This window comes from Colletotrichum abscissum (genome assembly GCF_030869225.1).
Source record: "Colletotrichum abscissum strain IMI 504890 chromosome Unknown Scaffold_56.1, whole genome shotgun sequence".
NCBI classification, from domain to species: domain Eukaryota; kingdom Fungi; phylum Ascomycota; class Sordariomycetes; order Glomerellales; family Glomerellaceae; genus Colletotrichum; species Colletotrichum abscissum.
The window spans coordinates 199,807-216,024 of NW_026850498.1; the positions used below are offsets into that span (position 1 = coordinate 199,807).

General features: G+C 52.4%; 9 protein-coding genes across 9 annotated transcripts; 4 read left to right on the forward strand and 5 right to left on the reverse strand.

Moving 5' to 3' along the window:
* Window positions 1–144: 144 nt before the first annotated feature.
* CABS01_14657 (TNA1 is necessary for nicotinic acid import into the cell) lies at window positions 145–2,001 on the reverse strand (the record flags this gene model as incomplete). Its single annotated transcript, XM_060547995.1, has 6 exons — window positions 145–738; window positions 848–1,084; window positions 1,146–1,278; window positions 1,338–1,545; window positions 1,617–1,733; window positions 1,803–2,001. 6 exons carry the CDS (start codon window positions 1,999–2,001, stop codon window positions 145–147), a joined length of 1,488 nt encoding a protein of 495 aa, XP_060393112.1.
* A 1,295-nt stretch (window positions 2,002–3,296) lies between these two features.
* CABS01_14658 (fungal cellulose binding domain-containing protein) lies at window positions 3,297–4,317 on the reverse strand (the record flags this gene model as incomplete). Its single annotated transcript, XM_060547996.1, has 3 exons — window positions 3,297–3,637; window positions 3,709–3,924; window positions 3,999–4,317. The coding sequence occupies 3 exons, from the start codon at window positions 4,315–4,317 to the stop codon at window positions 3,297–3,299; spliced, it is 876 nt and encodes a 291-aa protein (XP_060393113.1).
* Window positions 4,318–5,246: 929 nt separating this feature from the next.
* On the forward strand, window positions 5,247–6,734 carry CABS01_14659 (cellulosome enzyme; the record flags this gene model as incomplete). The annotated part of the gene is made up of 3 exons (XM_060547997.1): window positions 5,247–5,683; window positions 5,740–5,886; window positions 5,945–6,734. 3 exons carry the CDS (start codon window positions 5,247–5,249, stop codon window positions 6,732–6,734), a joined length of 1,374 nt encoding a protein of 457 aa, XP_060393114.1.
* Window positions 6,735–8,306: 1,572 nt separating this feature from the next.
* On the forward strand, window positions 8,307–8,814 carry CABS01_14660 (uncharacterized protein; the record flags this gene model as incomplete). Its single annotated transcript, XM_060547998.1, has 2 exons — window positions 8,307–8,626; window positions 8,685–8,814. The coding sequence occupies 2 exons, from the start codon at window positions 8,307–8,309 to the stop codon at window positions 8,812–8,814; spliced, it is 450 nt and encodes a 149-aa protein (XP_060393115.1).
* A 983-nt stretch (window positions 8,815–9,797) lies between these two features.
* CABS01_14661 (PCI domain-containing protein) lies at window positions 9,798–11,441 on the forward strand (the record flags this gene model as incomplete). The annotated part of the gene is made up of 4 exons (XM_060547999.1): window positions 9,798–9,881; window positions 9,940–9,996; window positions 10,049–10,768; window positions 10,824–11,441. 4 exons carry the CDS (start codon window positions 9,798–9,800, stop codon window positions 11,439–11,441), a joined length of 1,479 nt encoding a protein of 492 aa, XP_060393116.1.
* A 197-nt stretch (window positions 11,442–11,638) lies between these two features.
* On the reverse strand, window positions 11,639–12,574 carry CABS01_14662 (serine hydrolase; the record flags this gene model as incomplete). Its single annotated transcript, XM_060548000.1, has 2 exons — window positions 11,639–12,357; window positions 12,487–12,574. The coding sequence occupies 2 exons, from the start codon at window positions 12,572–12,574 to the stop codon at window positions 11,639–11,641; spliced, it is 807 nt and encodes a 268-aa protein (XP_060393117.1).
* Window positions 12,575–13,387: 813 nt separating this feature from the next.
* CABS01_14663 (ATP synthase subunit J) lies at window positions 13,388–13,802 on the reverse strand (the record flags this gene model as incomplete). The annotated part of the gene is made up of 4 exons (XM_060548001.1): window positions 13,388–13,437; window positions 13,493–13,543; window positions 13,662–13,691; window positions 13,754–13,802. The coding sequence occupies 4 exons, from the start codon at window positions 13,800–13,802 to the stop codon at window positions 13,388–13,390; spliced, it is 180 nt and encodes a 59-aa protein (XP_060393118.1).
* A 44-nt stretch (window positions 13,803–13,846) lies between these two features.
* On the reverse strand, window positions 13,847–14,331 carry CABS01_14664 (uncharacterized protein; the record flags this gene model as incomplete). The annotated part of the gene is made up of 2 exons (XM_060548002.1): window positions 13,847–14,030; window positions 14,195–14,331. 2 exons carry the CDS (start codon window positions 14,329–14,331, stop codon window positions 13,847–13,849), a joined length of 321 nt encoding a protein of 106 aa, XP_060393119.1.
* Window positions 14,332–15,033: 702 nt separating this feature from the next.
* Window positions 15,034–16,167, forward strand: CABS01_14665 (uncharacterized protein; the record flags this gene model as incomplete). Its single annotated transcript, XM_060548003.1, has 2 exons — window positions 15,034–15,610; window positions 15,683–16,167. 2 exons carry the CDS (start codon window positions 15,034–15,036, stop codon window positions 16,165–16,167), a joined length of 1,062 nt encoding a protein of 353 aa, XP_060393120.1.
* Window positions 16,168–16,218: the final 51 nt, after the last annotated feature.

Here is a 16,218-nt window from a genome sequence, read left to right on the forward strand (position 1 = left end):
CGAAGTTCATGGCCAATTGTCTTGGACTTAATTTAATATCAAAAGCCTGTAGAAGCTTAAGGCAGTATCGACATCGTTAAACATAGCGAATAAATCATTCCTCAAGACTATTAGCTGAACATAAAGCATTCGCCAGTAGAGGCTTCAAATGAGATATCTGAACCCTCCAGCGACCTGCGCCTGCGTCGGCCCATGCTTCCCCGTGTCCTCGCCCCGGTCCAACTTGGCATTCAACCTTCTCAACCAAATCCTCGTCACCGTAGCGAATCCAATCGCCAAACCTGTCGCCGCAATATTCACAATAAACGCCGTAACGTATCTCGGCGCACCATAATACAGATAACTACCCCAGATATTCGGCGTGTTACACATGGCATTGATAAGGGCAATGGCACTCGCACGCTTGACCGAAGGTTGAGCTAGACTACCAGTGATCCAAGAGAGCACGACCACCGCGGCAGCGTAGAAAGAACCGGGGAGAAGCATCATGGCAACGTAGCGTGCTGCCGTGTTGGTTGTTGAGACGGCGATGATGTTGGCGACGAGGGTGATGCATAGGGGGATGACGATATGGAGGAAACGTTCTTGTTTGCGGTCTGAGTGGAAGCCGTTTAGGAGCATGGTGATGACGCAAAGGAGGAAGGGGGGCGCGGTGAGGGCGTAGGTCATTGTGCGGGAGAAGCCGAGGCCGCCGACGACGGAGGGGAAGAAGTTTGCGACGGCGCCGACGATGTAAGTCTGATAGTCCAAGTGAGTTAGCAAAATTGTTCATGGTGTGCCAGAGACTTCTCTAACGTCTTCGGAAAGGTGCATGGAAGGGGGCAGATAGGTGAGGTGTGCGACTTACAGAGTAAAGGACTCCCATGAGCATCCAGGTCTTTGGGTCCGTGACGGCCATCATGAAACCCTTCATAGCGGTGACTTCGCTAGAATCATCTTCCTGGCCCTGATCTGCAGCGAAGTTGTACTGCACCCATTCGCACTCCAGTTGGGTCAGAGTGGGAATCTTCTTGTTGGAATTGGGCAGGATGCATGCGAACGGAACGGCCAAGCCGACGGTGATGACGCCCTCTACGAGGAAGAGCTGTGGTTTCCATGATTAGACCGAGAAGGCTTCAGATAAAGAAGAGAGAACAGGCACATACCCAACGCCAACCTGCAAGTCCGTGTGCACCATCTAAGTTCAGGATGGCGATGGCGAAGAGACCGCCGAACGCATTGCCCAGCTGGGAACCAGAATAGAGGATGGCGGTCCGCAAGGCAAATTGCTTTCGGTTACTAGAGAGACACAGATCAACATCGCTTGGGACCAAGAGCACACGATTGGGATCGCTTACTAGAACAGGGAGAGGAAGTATAGTGCGCCAGGAAAGAAGATGGCCTCAACGAAGCCAAGGAAGAAGCGCGCCATCAGTAGGCCTTCGTAGTTGTGCACCACGGCCATGAGGGAAGAAATAACACCCCATGCGGCCATGCCACAGCAGATGTACGCCCCGGGCCACTTGATCTTGCCGACAATCATGTTCGAGGGAACTTGCATGAGGACTGCAGAGCTTCCGCGTTAGCCAGGGTTTGAGAAAAGTGTTTCTGCGACTGAACGGATTGGAAGTTCTCACTATAGCCAACAAACAGAATGCTGACGGTTGTCTGGTACTCGACTTGGCTCAGGTTCAGGTCTGTGGTGATGTCGGCGAGCTTTGCGCTGGCAATGTTCTGGCGGTCGAGGTAGTTAACTTTAATTATCAGATATGTTAGTCGTGTCCTCTGGGAGTAGATGGTTGGAGTACGCGGGTTGCACTCACGGATGTACATGATGACCATGATGGGCATGATCACCAAGTCCATTTTCAACGTCGCCTTCTTGCCAATTCTCTCATACTCCTCCTGACTCAAGGCCGCCAAGCTGGCTGGCATGATGAGGTTGCCGCCATGCTGGCTTAGCTTATCGGCGTTGACGTCCTCGACCTGGTCCGAAGACTTCTCTGTCTTGTCCATATCCATGGTTGTTTATTGGTCCAAGACTAAGTATAGCTTACTTCTCTCGTGGCTCAGGTATCGGATAGCAACTGGGATTGAGGAAGTTGGCGAGGTGACAGACAAGGAGACCTGCCTATAAGAAGCCAAACATGCGGCGGTCAAAAGACGTGGGAAGGCCCTGAACTTAACCTCCTTTTCCCCGGACCCGTCAACCTTTGAACAACCTCCCATTCCTTCTCCTCGTCCCACAATCATCTTCTTCCCTTCATTTTCCCCCTATCCCCAGGCAAACGTGGAGAACAATCCAAACGCGGGGAAACGACCCCATGGGGTAGGGCCTAGCATGGCAGCATTCAAACGATGCCTTTGTTCCTTGCTGCTTGGTCATCCCTGAACCCCCCAAATATCAGCCGACTTTCTCGTCGGACCGCCCCCACCTTGCAGCTCCCCGGCATCAGATCCGGCGTTAGGACAGAAGGAATATGGGATTTCTTGGACACCTGGGGCCAGGGATGTTTGCGGGACTATGTGGGGGTCATACGTTGGGGATCATGGGGTAACTCTCTTTTACCGTTTGGGGACGGTGAGCTCTCCATTTCCCTCGAGCTGTCAAGGATCAGTACAGTTAGCTTAATAACCATAGCCATGATTGGATGTGCTCGGCTCTCACACTACTCACCTATACCGTGCCTTGGTAATACTTCTTTCTATAGAATGGAACTGCACTGTGAGATCTCAAGGAGGATGAAAGATGACAAAGACCTAGGTTGGCGGTAGACCTTAGAGGTGCCTTCCCCACCTCCACGGGAGTCATCGTTATTCCATCCGTTCTCGTCTGTGACCCCCACCTCGGCATCCCTTTTCCAACATACACGAATCGTTGACCGCCTGGTCAACCATCCGTGGCTTGGACAGGGATCTCACTCCCACGAAACCACAAGCAGCATCGAGGCAATCTGAGTCCAGGACTGAAAAGTACTTGTACGGCGTAGGCCGCCCATTGCTTACATCTTGACTTCTCACCTAATACGAATCTTGCCCACATATCAAACCTGGATTTAGCTCACCTGATTCTCAGCTCTGGGCAACTTGAGCAGGATTGTGATAATATATAGTTCTTTGACTATGGCAAGTAAAGTTTTGTCTTCAAAATTGTACAATAGAATTAAAGCAACACTTAGGCAACGCCTAAAGTAGCATCTCAACAAAGAGCAGAAGCCTCTATCCCGACATACTTCGTCAACCGTCTGGCGGAAGTAATACCAGAGGCAGAGCCTATGTCGCACATTGCCGGTATACATGCTCGGTATACAGGCTCATCAGTGACGGAGCTTGGCGCAGGCGGCACTAGCCTTTGCGCTGGGAGTGGCAGAACGAGTCGCGGTGATCAGAGTCGTCGAAGGCAAGCTGCTCGGGACACTTGCCTCAGCTGCCGAGGTGTTGTTGACGTCGCTCGATCCGCCGGTCCACACAGCAGGACCAGGCATCGGGAAAGCCTTGTATCCGTTGTAGAGACTGAAGCTCACGTAAGGGTCGGTGTACTTGTACGCGCCAGGGAATTTGACCAGAGGGCCAGGGATGCCGTTGCCGCCTCCTGTGACCTTGACCTGGACGCAAGACACGAAGTGCTCAGGCTCGTGGTCAAACGACTTGTGGACGCCTGAGATAGTTTGTTAGATTATCATAATACAAATGACGTACGCAAATTTGAAGCCAAAATCAAATTCTTACCGATGTGCTCAAAGCGCAGGAGATACTCCCCTGAAGGCGTATCCTTGGGAATGGTGGCGGTAAGAGTGTTCTTGTCCCAAGTACACCAAGCGTCTTTGGTGAAGTCGCCACTCTGGGTGCAAACGCCAGTCTCGCCAATCTTGAACCAGTCGCCTGAGCCGTCGTAGTCCTTGACGCTGCCATCGGGGGCTTTCGACATGTAGTACAGAGCAGGTCCTATAGTAATTGGATGCAGATGTTAGTCAACGTGCAACGTCGAGGCGAATCACGCGGCGACAGAGTCTTCTAACCAGGGTGCTGCATGGTGGCGCCTACGCCAAGCTTAACCGTAACGTCGCTTCCCGCAGTGACGTCGAGGACCTCCGTCTTGGCGGCGTTGGTGTAAGCTCCCTGGTTGCATCTGCTGTCCGGGCCGTCGATGTAGGAACCATCGCGAATATCGGCGGCGGGGTTGTTCGAGAACTTGATCGGATTATACTTGGTGGCACGGGTGAAGTCTCGGATGTACTGGAAAGACTTTCCGGCGGTACCGTCTTGAACCACGGTGTCGAAGAAGTAATGAGCGGATGCCACCTGGGCAACGGCCAAGACAACAGGAGTGAACTTCATTGTGACAAAAGATGTTGCGTTGTATGGAATGGATAGACCAAAAGAGTGGAAAGAAGTAGAAACAAGAACGAATGAGGCATATGGGTTGAACGGAATGGACAATGACAGAAGAACCAACCTTTTTTGTATTTTATATCATGAATTGTCGTATCTAGGTCCACTGACTTACGAATCAATAGAGAACACTTCGCACTACAACATCGTAGTCTTAAGACCCAATGTTTCAAACGAATTGGGTATGTGGTGATGCCGCGAAGTCCTTCAATCAGAGCTATGGCCATCTCCAGACAACGATACTGTGCCTACTGCAGTACAGTCGTTACGAGTTTAGACCTCTATGCTTCCTCTAAACGACTCGTCCAGATTTCCAGATAAGATTTAAGGCGCAATCACGGCCAAAAAAGCTCCTGCCGTAATTTGTAGTGGAATCATACATATTCACCTGGCCCCTGAGTTTCATGTTCACTCTATGTCACTTACCGAAGAGGGACTAGGAAGCCCCAGCTTCGCTGCGATGCGAGCAGTTCGGACGTTCCCGAGACTAGATCACCAATGTTTCTATTGGAGCGATTTGTTTTCTCTCCTTGCTCCAATGAGCGCCACTGTAGCTTGGTAAAAATGACATGAGCGCAGCATGATTTCGAATATATTGTCAACACTCCTTAATTCTGGGTCCGGCGGGCCAGCATGCACCAAAATCCGTAAATCCTAGAGACGAGCAATCAGAATGACTTTCGGACTGATTTCTATGCTGCCAAAGGGGATGCGAGATTCCCGCGTTGTTCGGTAGTTTCTTGAAGGCCCCATGTATATGAGATCCGCAAAACTCCTGGAGTTGGCGTTTTTCTTGGCACGCGGATTCAGCCCACTCCCACATTCCCTTCGATATCGAATATCACATTCTTTTTCGTTCATGATTGGCTGATCAGATGTCACCCTTTACAACTTTGCTTGGTGTTGTCGGCCTAGGCGCCTTGGCACTTGGCCAGGTTACCGTCGACACCAACTCCAAGCTGCAAAAGATCGACGGATTTGGCTTCTCTCAAGCTTTTGGGCGTGCCAAGGAGTTCCAGAACGCGCCCACGGCCCTTCAAAAGGAGGCTCTTGATCTGCTTTTCAGCCCTACCAAAGGTGCCGGGTTCAGCATCATCCGCAATCGCATTGGTTCCGGCGGCAAAGGGGACAGCATTCTTCCCACGAACCCTGGATCGCCTACTGGCAAGCCGACTTATAACTGGGACAACGACGACAGCGGTCAGCTCTGGTTCACGAAGCAGGCCGTCAGCTATGGGGTGAATCAAATCTACGCTGACGCTTGGAGTGCTCCTGGATTTATGAAGACGAGCGGCAACGAAGCGACGGCAGGGTGAGTTTCGAGGACGCAAGTAATCACTTGAATGGCTACTCTCTAACACACTCTAGATACTTATGCGGCACAACCGGTCATACCTGCTCCTCTGGAGATTGGCGACAAGCCTACGCCGACTTCCTCGTGCGGTATGTCAAGTACTACCAGCAAGCCGGACTCAACATTACTCACCTAGGCTTTCTTAACGAGCCTGACTTCTCGTAAGCATCAGAACCCCCCTTACAGCTAGGCACATGAATTGACGACCTCACCACCCAGCCCTGGATACTCCCAGATGCAAATCAGCTTCAATGCCCAGGAGGCCATCTCTTTCATCCCCACTCTGTCCAAGGCCGTTCAATCTGCCGGTCTCAAGACTGCAGTTACTTGCTGTGATGCTGTTGGCTGGGGGTCAACAGTCAAATACACCAACGCACTCGTTGCCGCCGGTATGGAATCCCACTTGGGCTTGATCACCTCGCACACCTACTCAGGCGACGCCAACACCGCTCTCAGTACGAAGCTGTCATCTTGGGTTACCGAATCCGGCATCACGACAGCCTTTGACCTGACCTGGTTTAAGAATGGAGGCGCCACCGAGGGCATGACCTGGGCCAACAAGATTGCCGTTGGCATCATCAATGCCAATCTCTCTGCCTACCTCTATTGGGAGGGCTTCGAACTCAAGCAGCTACAGTCTGATTCCCATCTTGTCGATACCCAGGATGGCAAGACCGCGACGCCTTCCGCTAACTTTTGGGCATTCGCCATGTGGTCCCGGCACATTCGCCCCGGCGCGCAGAGATTGCAAACTTCGGGCATGGTGGCATCCGACGTCTTGACCGCAGCAGTCAAAAACAAGGATGGGTCTATTGTGGTCATCTTCACGAACAATGACATTGCAGCTAAGTCTGCCAGCGTCTCATTCAAGGGGTTCACTCCCAAGTCTGCGAGCGCGTGGGTCACTGACAACAGCCACAAGTTCGCTTCCACGGCGGCCACTATCTCGGGCTCGGGGGTATCTGTATCTATTCCTTCTAAGGGGGTCATCACCGTCAAGTTGACCTGACGGAATTGCTGGGATAACCCCATAAGGAAGTGGTGATCCAGCAACATGCTAGATCTCTGGCCATTACATGTGCACTGTTTACTATCCTAGGTATAAGTGTGATAAAACAATGTTGTATAGCTGTCGCTTTTTCTTTGAGAATAGACACCCATTTTCTAGATTTTCGCCTACTGTGCGCTAGTTCCCGTCTTATCATGTCATAAACTCGTAGGCGAGGTCGACGCTCGTTTCGTGCACCGCAATAATTAGTGCTCGGTGGACCCTTCTCCACTGTCAATGTACGTCTCTAGACATTGTTCTTCTGTACAATTAAGGCTAAGGACCGATGTGAGTTGTGCAACAGGTGCTTTTTCTTTGCGGGCAAAGGCTCGCATGATATGGAGCCAACAAAAATAAGGCTCTTCATATCAAATTCCTGCGCCCAAGCCTTGTTTTTACGACATTCAGACGCCAAAAAGTCTTGCAGAAGAGGGTCATTAGACAAGTCGGATGCAGTGAATTACAGAACTGGTTAAGAAGTTCGAGGTCTTACAGTTCCATAATTCCTGGGTGTTTCGGACCCAGATGGAGGTCCAGTGTCACAATTATTGCGGAAGATCTCCATGTCTTCAGTACCAAATGTCATGGAAAAGCAGAGACCGAGAACATCAAAACATCAGAATCCCCAAAGTTCAACAATAATTGTTCGTTCTGAGAGACTGTATCAGCCGGACTGATGGATTTTCCTGCTGGCGACATTGAGAGCTGGAACCTTCGGGGAATTTGGGGATTTTATAATGGGGAGTGGCCCGTTGCGGTCATCACCGCATCAAAAACACCACACTGGTCTTGGCGGTAATACGATAAGATCGGCGGTCATTTTGTCCACATTTTTGCTGTCCGATGTCACTACCAACGCAACAAAACAACGTTGCCGTCTCTGTTAGGGATTAGCTTTTATGTCTTACAGGCTGCCACTTCCAGCGCTTCCTCTCTCTTCGGACTTGTTTGCCTCCCTGTAAGCGTCACAATCTCCAGTTGAAGCAGCACCTGCCCTGTATTACCCGCCAATTGCCAGTATACTGGCCTTCTCTTGATGAAACTTTCGCGGAAGTCGTGGTACTAGTGCCCTGGTCAAATTAGAGTTCATGATCGATGTGGAGAATTGAACAGTTCATCTCATGTGCTATTTCTGGCATTACCCATGAGACAGAACTTTTAGACAGAGGAGCAGTTGAGAATGAGACAGAATTGCTAGTCATTCGTGTTTACCCGCTTCCAACACTGCCATAGTTTCCTTTACGAGAACGCAGCCATTTTGGGATTTGCCGAACAGGCATTCCCCACACAATGGTCACCTCCCAAGCGACGGTGACGTCGAAATCACCAACCTCGCTTGTCCGACCAAACCGACTTGGCGATGATGATCATATGGTCCAGTATCTGGAGCCTATCGCAAGTATATAATTGACTACCACGCAACCTCTTCCAAGCTGGCCTTCCTACTCTCACTATTACCAGCTAAGCAACAGAACCCCAGCTATTCCAAACAACACCACCAGACACGATCCAAGAACGTTTTCATACTTCAAAATGAAGTTCACTCTCGCTACCGTCACTGGCCTCTTCGGCGTTGCTGCCCTCGCTGCACCGGCGCCCCAAGAGACGGAAGAGCCTCGCCCGTACGAGAACATCGACATCGCCGACCTTTCCGTCCGCAAGCAGCAAAACGGAACAGTTACCAACGTCAGTTTCCTCCTATCTGGCAACAACGCTACGGACCTGGCCTGCCAGGGTGCGACCGGTGTTCCTTCCGATGTAATCACCTGCGGCGAGTCCAAGTACCGCTTCACGATCCGTCCGGGCAAGGAGACTGAGTTTGCGCTGCGCATCTACCACGAGCTTGGCCTTGCGTAAGTGACTTCCAATTACAAGACTTGAGAACGATGACGAACTAACAGGTGCAACCAGTTTTGGCTACTGGGGCGAGGGCGATGTTTTCACATACTGCCACGCCGGTGGCCTTGGAGACTTGCTCTGCAACCAGGTCAACCCTACGACGATTGTCATTGACAGCACTCCCCCACCTGTCAACCCCTAAATTTTGTTTTCGCGTTCAATAGCTAGACACTTCTCAGTAAATAATGTGTTTTTGAATACCACATCACTTGTTCCCGACTACCAAGACCGGACCATTGAGAATCTGAGCTGCCAGCAAGAGTACTTCCCCGCGGATCCCGCGTATCTGTTTCCGTACCTGTATTGAGTACCTCGGATTAGGCGTACACGCGCTGCAACTGACCAGAAGAAACACTCACGGAGGAGGGTTCGGAGTCATCAGAGTGACTGTTTCATCGTTGTCGTTATGCCAGGCTGTGTGGGCTTTACCGCCTTTGTCGCAATGGTAACAGGTCGCATCCGCTTGAAATTGAAGAATAAAACAGTACGGGCTGTGTTAATATGGTGATATATTTCGTTGAAAATCTAGCTCGTCTAGATTCAAGTCTGGGGATATTTCGTTAAAAAGACTTTACATATTGATCAGTATCATGTTCAACGGTAGACACAAGCTGCAACGATGTCTGATCCAACCTCTGTGTGAGGCGAAATATCTCCTTCGTATATCCTACGAAGTCTATGGCTAGCAAGCTAATTTATTCCTTTGATGTTTCAAATTGACTTTGGAATATCACATACTCGTTCGCAAGGATAGAATGCGTCTGTCAACCATCAACAAGAGCCAAAATTAATGGAAGGAAAGAAAACCAAGAGTTACTGGAAGCCACCACGCACAGGCCATCGATGGAAGCGGGAAGGCAGGGCCGGGAAAAGGTACGTCCCTCCGTGCCAGCTCTGCCCCGCCTTACCTAATCCGGGTACCTGAGCACTGTGGTGGCCAGGGTGAGGTCAGGTAGGCACGAGCATGTTGCGTAGCTGCGGGAGCCTTCGATTCTAACAAACAACCAAATCAGCCTCACCTCTCCAACCGACAGCCTTTTGACCTGCAAACCCACCGCGTTCACGATCCCGATCCAAATACTCCTCGTCATCTTCAACAAATAAACCCCACAAGTATCGCCCAGCATGTCGGAGGCAGCCTTGAAGCCCGAGAAGGACTTCTCGAAGGAGACGGACAAGCAGATCCCAGAGGCAGAGAAGCTCGCAAAGGTGCGGATTGGAGCCCGGAATTGACGTGGCCATGCACTGAATACTGATCTTCATATAGAGCGATATCTCAGCTGCCATCGAGAAGCTGAGCGTCCTGGAGAAGCAGACCCGCCAGGTGAGCAAGCTACCCCTCCCTTCCCCAGACGCTGACGTGCTAACGAGCGCAGTCCTCAGATCTCGCATCGACATCGCGTATACTCATCGCCATTGTCAACATCACCAAGAATGCCGGAGACTGGAGCTTGATGAATGAGCAGGTCCTGATTCTCTCGAAGAAGCATGGACAGCTCAAGCAAGCTATCACGAAGATGGTCCAGGCGGTCATGGGCTTCCTCGACTCTACCCCGAATCTCGAAACCAAGCTGACCGTCATCGAGACACTGCGGACGGTCACCGAGGGAAAGATTTTTGTCGAAGTCGAGCGCGCGCGTGTCACCAAGACTCTGTCCGATATCAAGAAGGAGCAGGGCGACCTCAAGGCGGCGACAGACATCCTCTGCGAACTCCAAGTCGAGACATTCGGATCTATGGACCGAAGAGAGAAGACTGAATTCATCCTCGCACAAGTCGCACTCTGCATTGAGGTCGGCGACTGGACTCAGGCACAGATCCTGAGCAGGAAGATCAGCACCCGTTACCTGTCGCGAAAGCCGAAGAAGACCCCGGAGCAGCTGGAGAAGGAGAAGAAGGAGCGTGAGAAGAAGAAGGCGAGAGGCGAGGAGGTCCCCGAAGAGAAGGAAGATGACACAACAGACCTGAAGCTGCGGTACTACGAGCAACAGATCATCCTCGCGAAGCACGATGACAAGTACCTGGACGTCTGCAAGCACTACCGCCAGGTCCTCGACACCGAGGCCGTCGAGGAAGACCCCAAGAAGCTTCACCCTGTAAGATCAATCCTGTCGGCTATGATGAGTACCATGACTTACAAACGTTCCCTAGGTTCTCCAACGCATTATTTACTTCGTCATTCTGGCTCCTCACGACAATGAGCAGCACGATCTCCTGCACAGAATCCAGAAGGACTCCAGAATCGGCCAAGTCACCCAGGAGGCCGAGCTCCTCAAGCTTTTCACAGTCCACGAGCTCATGCGCTGGCCAGAGGTTGCGAAAACCTTTGGTCCTCACCTGTGCGAAACTGATGTCTTTGACGCCCAAACTGGTCAGTCGGACGACGAGAAGGCGCACCAGCGCTGGTTGGATCTCCGCAAGAGAGTCATTGAGCACAACGTGCGTGTGGTCGCCAAGTACTACACCCGCATCCAGACCCAGCGCCTCACTCAGCTGCTGGATCTCACTGAGGATGAGACGGAGAAGTACATTAGCGAGCTGGTCACCTCCAAGACTATCTACGCCAAGATCGATCGCCCTGCGCGTATTGTGAGCTTCGCCAAGCCCAGAGATGCAGATGATATCTTGAACGAGTGGAGCTCCAACATGAAGAGCTTGTTGGGTCACCTCGAGCGTATCGATCATCTCATTACCAAAGAGGAGATGATGGCCAACATCCAGCCTGGCGCGTCCAAGTCGGGCAAAGGAAAGTCTACTAAGGCGCATTAGACGTCTGGATGGGTGCCGGGGTTTCGGCATGGGTTACGGCGTGTAATTATAGAACACTATCTTAGACGAAGGCAATGAACCGGGCTGGGAAGTGTAAAACATGCTTCGGTCTATTCTATGATGAACTAATGCCCTTGATGTACCCTTCTAAACCCCTACCCAATTCATTCGTTCGTAAGTTGATGTATGACCTGTATCTAAATGTTTGCTTTCGATGCCTCTTCGTCGGCAATCTTCTTGAGGAAGCCGATCAGCGGCATGGCCCACTCCTTGGTAATAGGCACGTAGTGGCCGCCAGGGTGGACAACGACCATAGGCTCCTCGCAACGGTCCACAAGCCCCTGACTCCTTGATTCCTCAACCACAGTATCCAGGCTACCAAGGAAGTGCAGCGTAGGCGTTTTAATCTTGGGCTCATACGCCCACTGCAACTCCGCGGGCGGCGCAAAGAAACCAGAGTAGATGCCTGCAAACTTGAACGGCTTTCCACCGTTGGCCTCCCGCAGCGCCTGCGCTGAAGCCTTCAGGTCCTCCGGCATCTTCTCATCGCGATGCGGGCCCTCCAAGATGGCCGCCAGGAGCGCGGCAAAGGCACCGCCCTGGCTGAAACCCACCACGCCGTCGACGCCGCCGGCCTCGCGGACCGCGTCGGCGACGGTGGAGATACCCTGATCCAGGAAGCGGTAGGAGCCCGAGGACTCGTCCTTGCGCCACCAGGCCCAGGCGTCGATTTCTTGGTCCTCGCCGTTGGCGGATTCGTCCGGGACGAAGCCTGGGATGTCGCGCGGGGAGAGCTGTGAGGGTCCAGTTGGGTAGAAGAGTGTTGGGACGAGGTTAAAGGGGCCCAAAGACTTTGCGATGAGTTTCTCTAGGGCGCGAGTTTTTGAGCGGAAGAGGGGCCCGGATTGGGTGTAGCCTTGGAGTGTTAGTGAGGTTTTGATGGGATTTGGAGAGGGGTCATGGAGTAGAAATGTTGATTACAGGTTGGGCCTGGACGAAAATTTGGTGTTCTATGAGAAGTACGAGAACAGGACACATATCTTACCGTGAAGCATGAGAATCTTAATCTCTTTCTTTCCGTTGGGCTTCTTTACTGCTGAGCCGTTCGGGGTTGCGCCTGCTGCCGTCGACATTTTGCAGGTAATGATATAGCTGAAGTATGAGTGGGTATTATTGCCGCTCTTGGCAGAAAACTGAGGTGTTCTAGAGACAGAAGCACCAGCCCTAAGACGTAAGGGAAGTGAAGTTATCATGTGTGTGTGTACTTATCTATGATGTAGTTCAAAGGGCGTGTTGAGAGGTCGAGGTGTTCAGTGACAGACGCAAGTGGATACTGACAAATCCACAGTTGACTCTTCGCCGAAAAGCAGAAGAGTTGACACGGCGATAAGGACTTGAGCCACGATAACCGATCGTATCACTCCTCGAAGTCCGATGAAGTCTTATATGGTCAATTCAAGTTTTATAGGATTCTAGGACAGTACGGCATCTACTAATTCGTTCTGTCATGTTCAATGGTAGAGTTGTCGACTGTTCATTGTCACGTGATGCGTATGCCGTCCGTCCGAGCCTCGCTTTGTGAAGACACGACTCAACTCTAGAGTTGACGACCTCCCCTCTTGGTTATCGACTTTGAAATCTCCGCGACCACTCAATGGATTTCAGCGGATGCTGCCTTCGAACTCATCGTATAGTGAAGGAACACAGTGCAATTGCATGAGCATTGTTGACGCATTCACACGCCCCATAGGCAAAGAGCGCTTGCATTCCCGGAGTGTTATGGCACGTGTGGCATCGGTACATTAGTACAACAGCTCAATTGAATGCGAGCCGTGCGTCTATGATACAGCGTCCATGAAGAATACGCGTTGGCGGGTCTATATCCTCGACACGTTTCCCATTGCTCGGCCTTCTCCCCGTATAGCCTGGGCTACTCCATTGCGAATTTAATGCTTCTTGGCGAGAGGGTTGCGGGCATCGTTCTTCCACTCGTCGGCTGCATATAACATTAGTATTCGTCCTTTCGGGGGTTATTCGTTTGCGCGACGTACACTTCATCATGGCGTTCTGGGCGGAGTTGATGCCGTAGGCAATGACCAGACCTGCAGTATTATTAGCACACGCTGCGCTTCATTTCGCTAGTCCTCTCGCTCTCTTTCTCGTGTTCTTTGCAAGTTGGTTCGCTCGGAATTCAGCGTTCATCGGGGGACTCGGACATACCGGCAGCGAAGAAAGGCGCCATCGGCTTAACTGTAAGGGAGGTCAGCGATTGCGCGACGGGTTCGCGGGGACGGTCTTCGAGGAATACGTACGGACGGGCGTGGGGTACTTCTTGAGTGCGCGAGCTCCGAGCCAGGTCATCTTGACGGTTGTGATGTGGGTTGCAGGGGGGAAATTGAAGGGGTCTAGATGGCGGGCGGTATTCGGAGGTTCGATGTGAAGCTATCAAAACGAGCCTTTTTCCTCCGATTGAGCTTTCGGTTTCGGCGGCTGGACCCGTAGCCGAGCAAAGTGTGGCCTGAGGCCATGGCCGCGACAGACGAGAAATAGTGGAGTATCGTCCGTTTCTGGTCTTTTCCGGGCACGGGCCTGTTACTTTCAGGTTGTCACGAGAAAAGAGCATAATCGGATTACCGCAGCAATGATCTTCCGTTTGTCTCCTCAAGGTCGGATCCACCCCCTTCTACCCCTGTTCTCATGTGACATCATTCGACGCTTCTCCGCATCTGGGCGCATTTGGAGGTGATACGTACCCACCCGTGACCTTAGCAAGCTTCAGCTTCCAGGTTCGCTCACCCGCAACCCGTTCCCCCGTGCCGTGGCAGGCCGCGGCGAGAGCTTTCCCCAGGTTCTGGGGGCTGAGTTGGACTTGGGACCTAGGGATTGGCATGGTGGTGGTGCCAGACCCCGAACCCGTAGTGTAGCAAGCCAAACATCTCCTCCCTTGTGTCACATTCATCTTGTCCCTGCCACACACACACACCTCCTCCTCCTGAAGCTCTCTCCTTTCACTCCTCTGCTACTACCGCCTTCACTTTACCAGAAAGTGCGGGGGAATCTGCAGAGAACGAGAGACACACACCACTGTTGCACGGTTGTAGCCCGACCTCCTCCTCAACTCATCCAATTATATCCATCCCATTTGCCTAGACTGCCATTTCAAGCACGGGCGAGACCACCACCACCACCTTGACACCTAACCGCTACCTTTGCATAGGTTGCTACTACCACCACAAGCCAACGTACCAACCTAATCGTCCGTCCGCCGCCGCCGCCTCCAAACGCCCTTTCTGCACGCCGACTTGCTTCCCGTCCTGTGATAAATCCCTGCTCTCGGGTGCTTCCTGCTTCTTGCCGATCGAGACGTATCGAATTCGCTCTCCTTCCTCCTTCACATCACGTACCAGAGGCTTGTTCTTGCTGAACAAAGAGCACGTTTTGTCACCTTTGTTTGAGTAGACAAAACGTCCCTTGGCTCAAGCAGAAGAAGAAACGACACCTCTTGGTCACCATATACCTCCTCATCTCACCTACCTTCTCCAAAAACATCCTTTCTTTGCCCAATCCCCTCCCCAAACCACCAAAGGCAAAGATGCTGAGCCAGCGATTGGTGCGAGCAGCCGGCGCGGCGACCCCGCGTTCCGCGCTGCGAGCTTTCAGCTCCACGAGCCAGCAGCTCAAGGTGCCCTCCATGGCCGACGTCAGCGCCGCGCCCAAGAGCGTCGCCTCCTTCAACGACAAATCGAAGCAGTTCCGAGAGCAGTTGGTCGAGCAGCAGAAACAGCGGGAAGCAAGTGCGTATACTCAATCCTCCTCCTCCCCTGCCTCCTCCTCTGAGCCCGCCCAGGACTCATCCGTGAGTGCTACTTCAGGACAGAAGGCCGAGGCCACCCAGGAGCCTTCGCGCAAGGCTGGCCCCTTGACCAACCTCATCTACGGCACAAAGGAAGGTCGCGAACTCGATGCTCAGCTCGAGGCGAGCTTCAGTCAGGTCCTTGCCCGAGGCAAGTACGTCCACTCGATCGTCCAGCACGAGGTCAAGCCCGACAAGGTGGAGGAGTACACCAAGCTTGTCGGCAGCTGGTACCCGCGCATGGCTTCCATGCCCGAGAATAAGGTCCATCTAGTTGGAAGCTGGAGAACCGAAGTTGGAGACTGTGATACGTTTGGTATGTTACCTTGCCGAGAAAAAACAACCCATGCTGAAGCGAAACCACATGATGCTAATATTAGGGTCACAGTCCATATTTGGGAGTACCAGCGCTACCAGGGTTACCACGAGTCAATCCACAACATTGGCTCGCACCCCGAATTCGCCGAGTTCGATAAGAAGCTTAAGAGCCTCATCACCTCGAAGAAGACATCCCTCATGCAGGAGTTCTCCTTCTGGCCCACCACGCCTCCCCGCCAGCTTGGCGGCATCTTCGAGCTGCGATCATACACTCTCCACCCCGGCAACCTCCTCGAGTGGGAGACCCACTGGAGACGCGGCCTCAAGGCGAGACGCGAAGTCATGGAGGGTGTCGGCGCTTGGTTTGTGCAGATAGGAGACCTGAACACCGTTCACCACTTATGGCAGTTCGCCAACCTCGAGGAGCGAAAGATCCGCCGCGAGAAGAGCTGGAGCGTCGAGGGCTGGAGCGAGACTGTCCACAAGACTGTGCCTCTTATTCAGAGCATGAAGTCGAGAATCCTGATCCCGATGCCCTGGTCTCCTGTGGCGTAATCGTGGGGGGGTTTTTTGGACTCTTACTCAGCTCGGCCGCGTTTCTGCTAT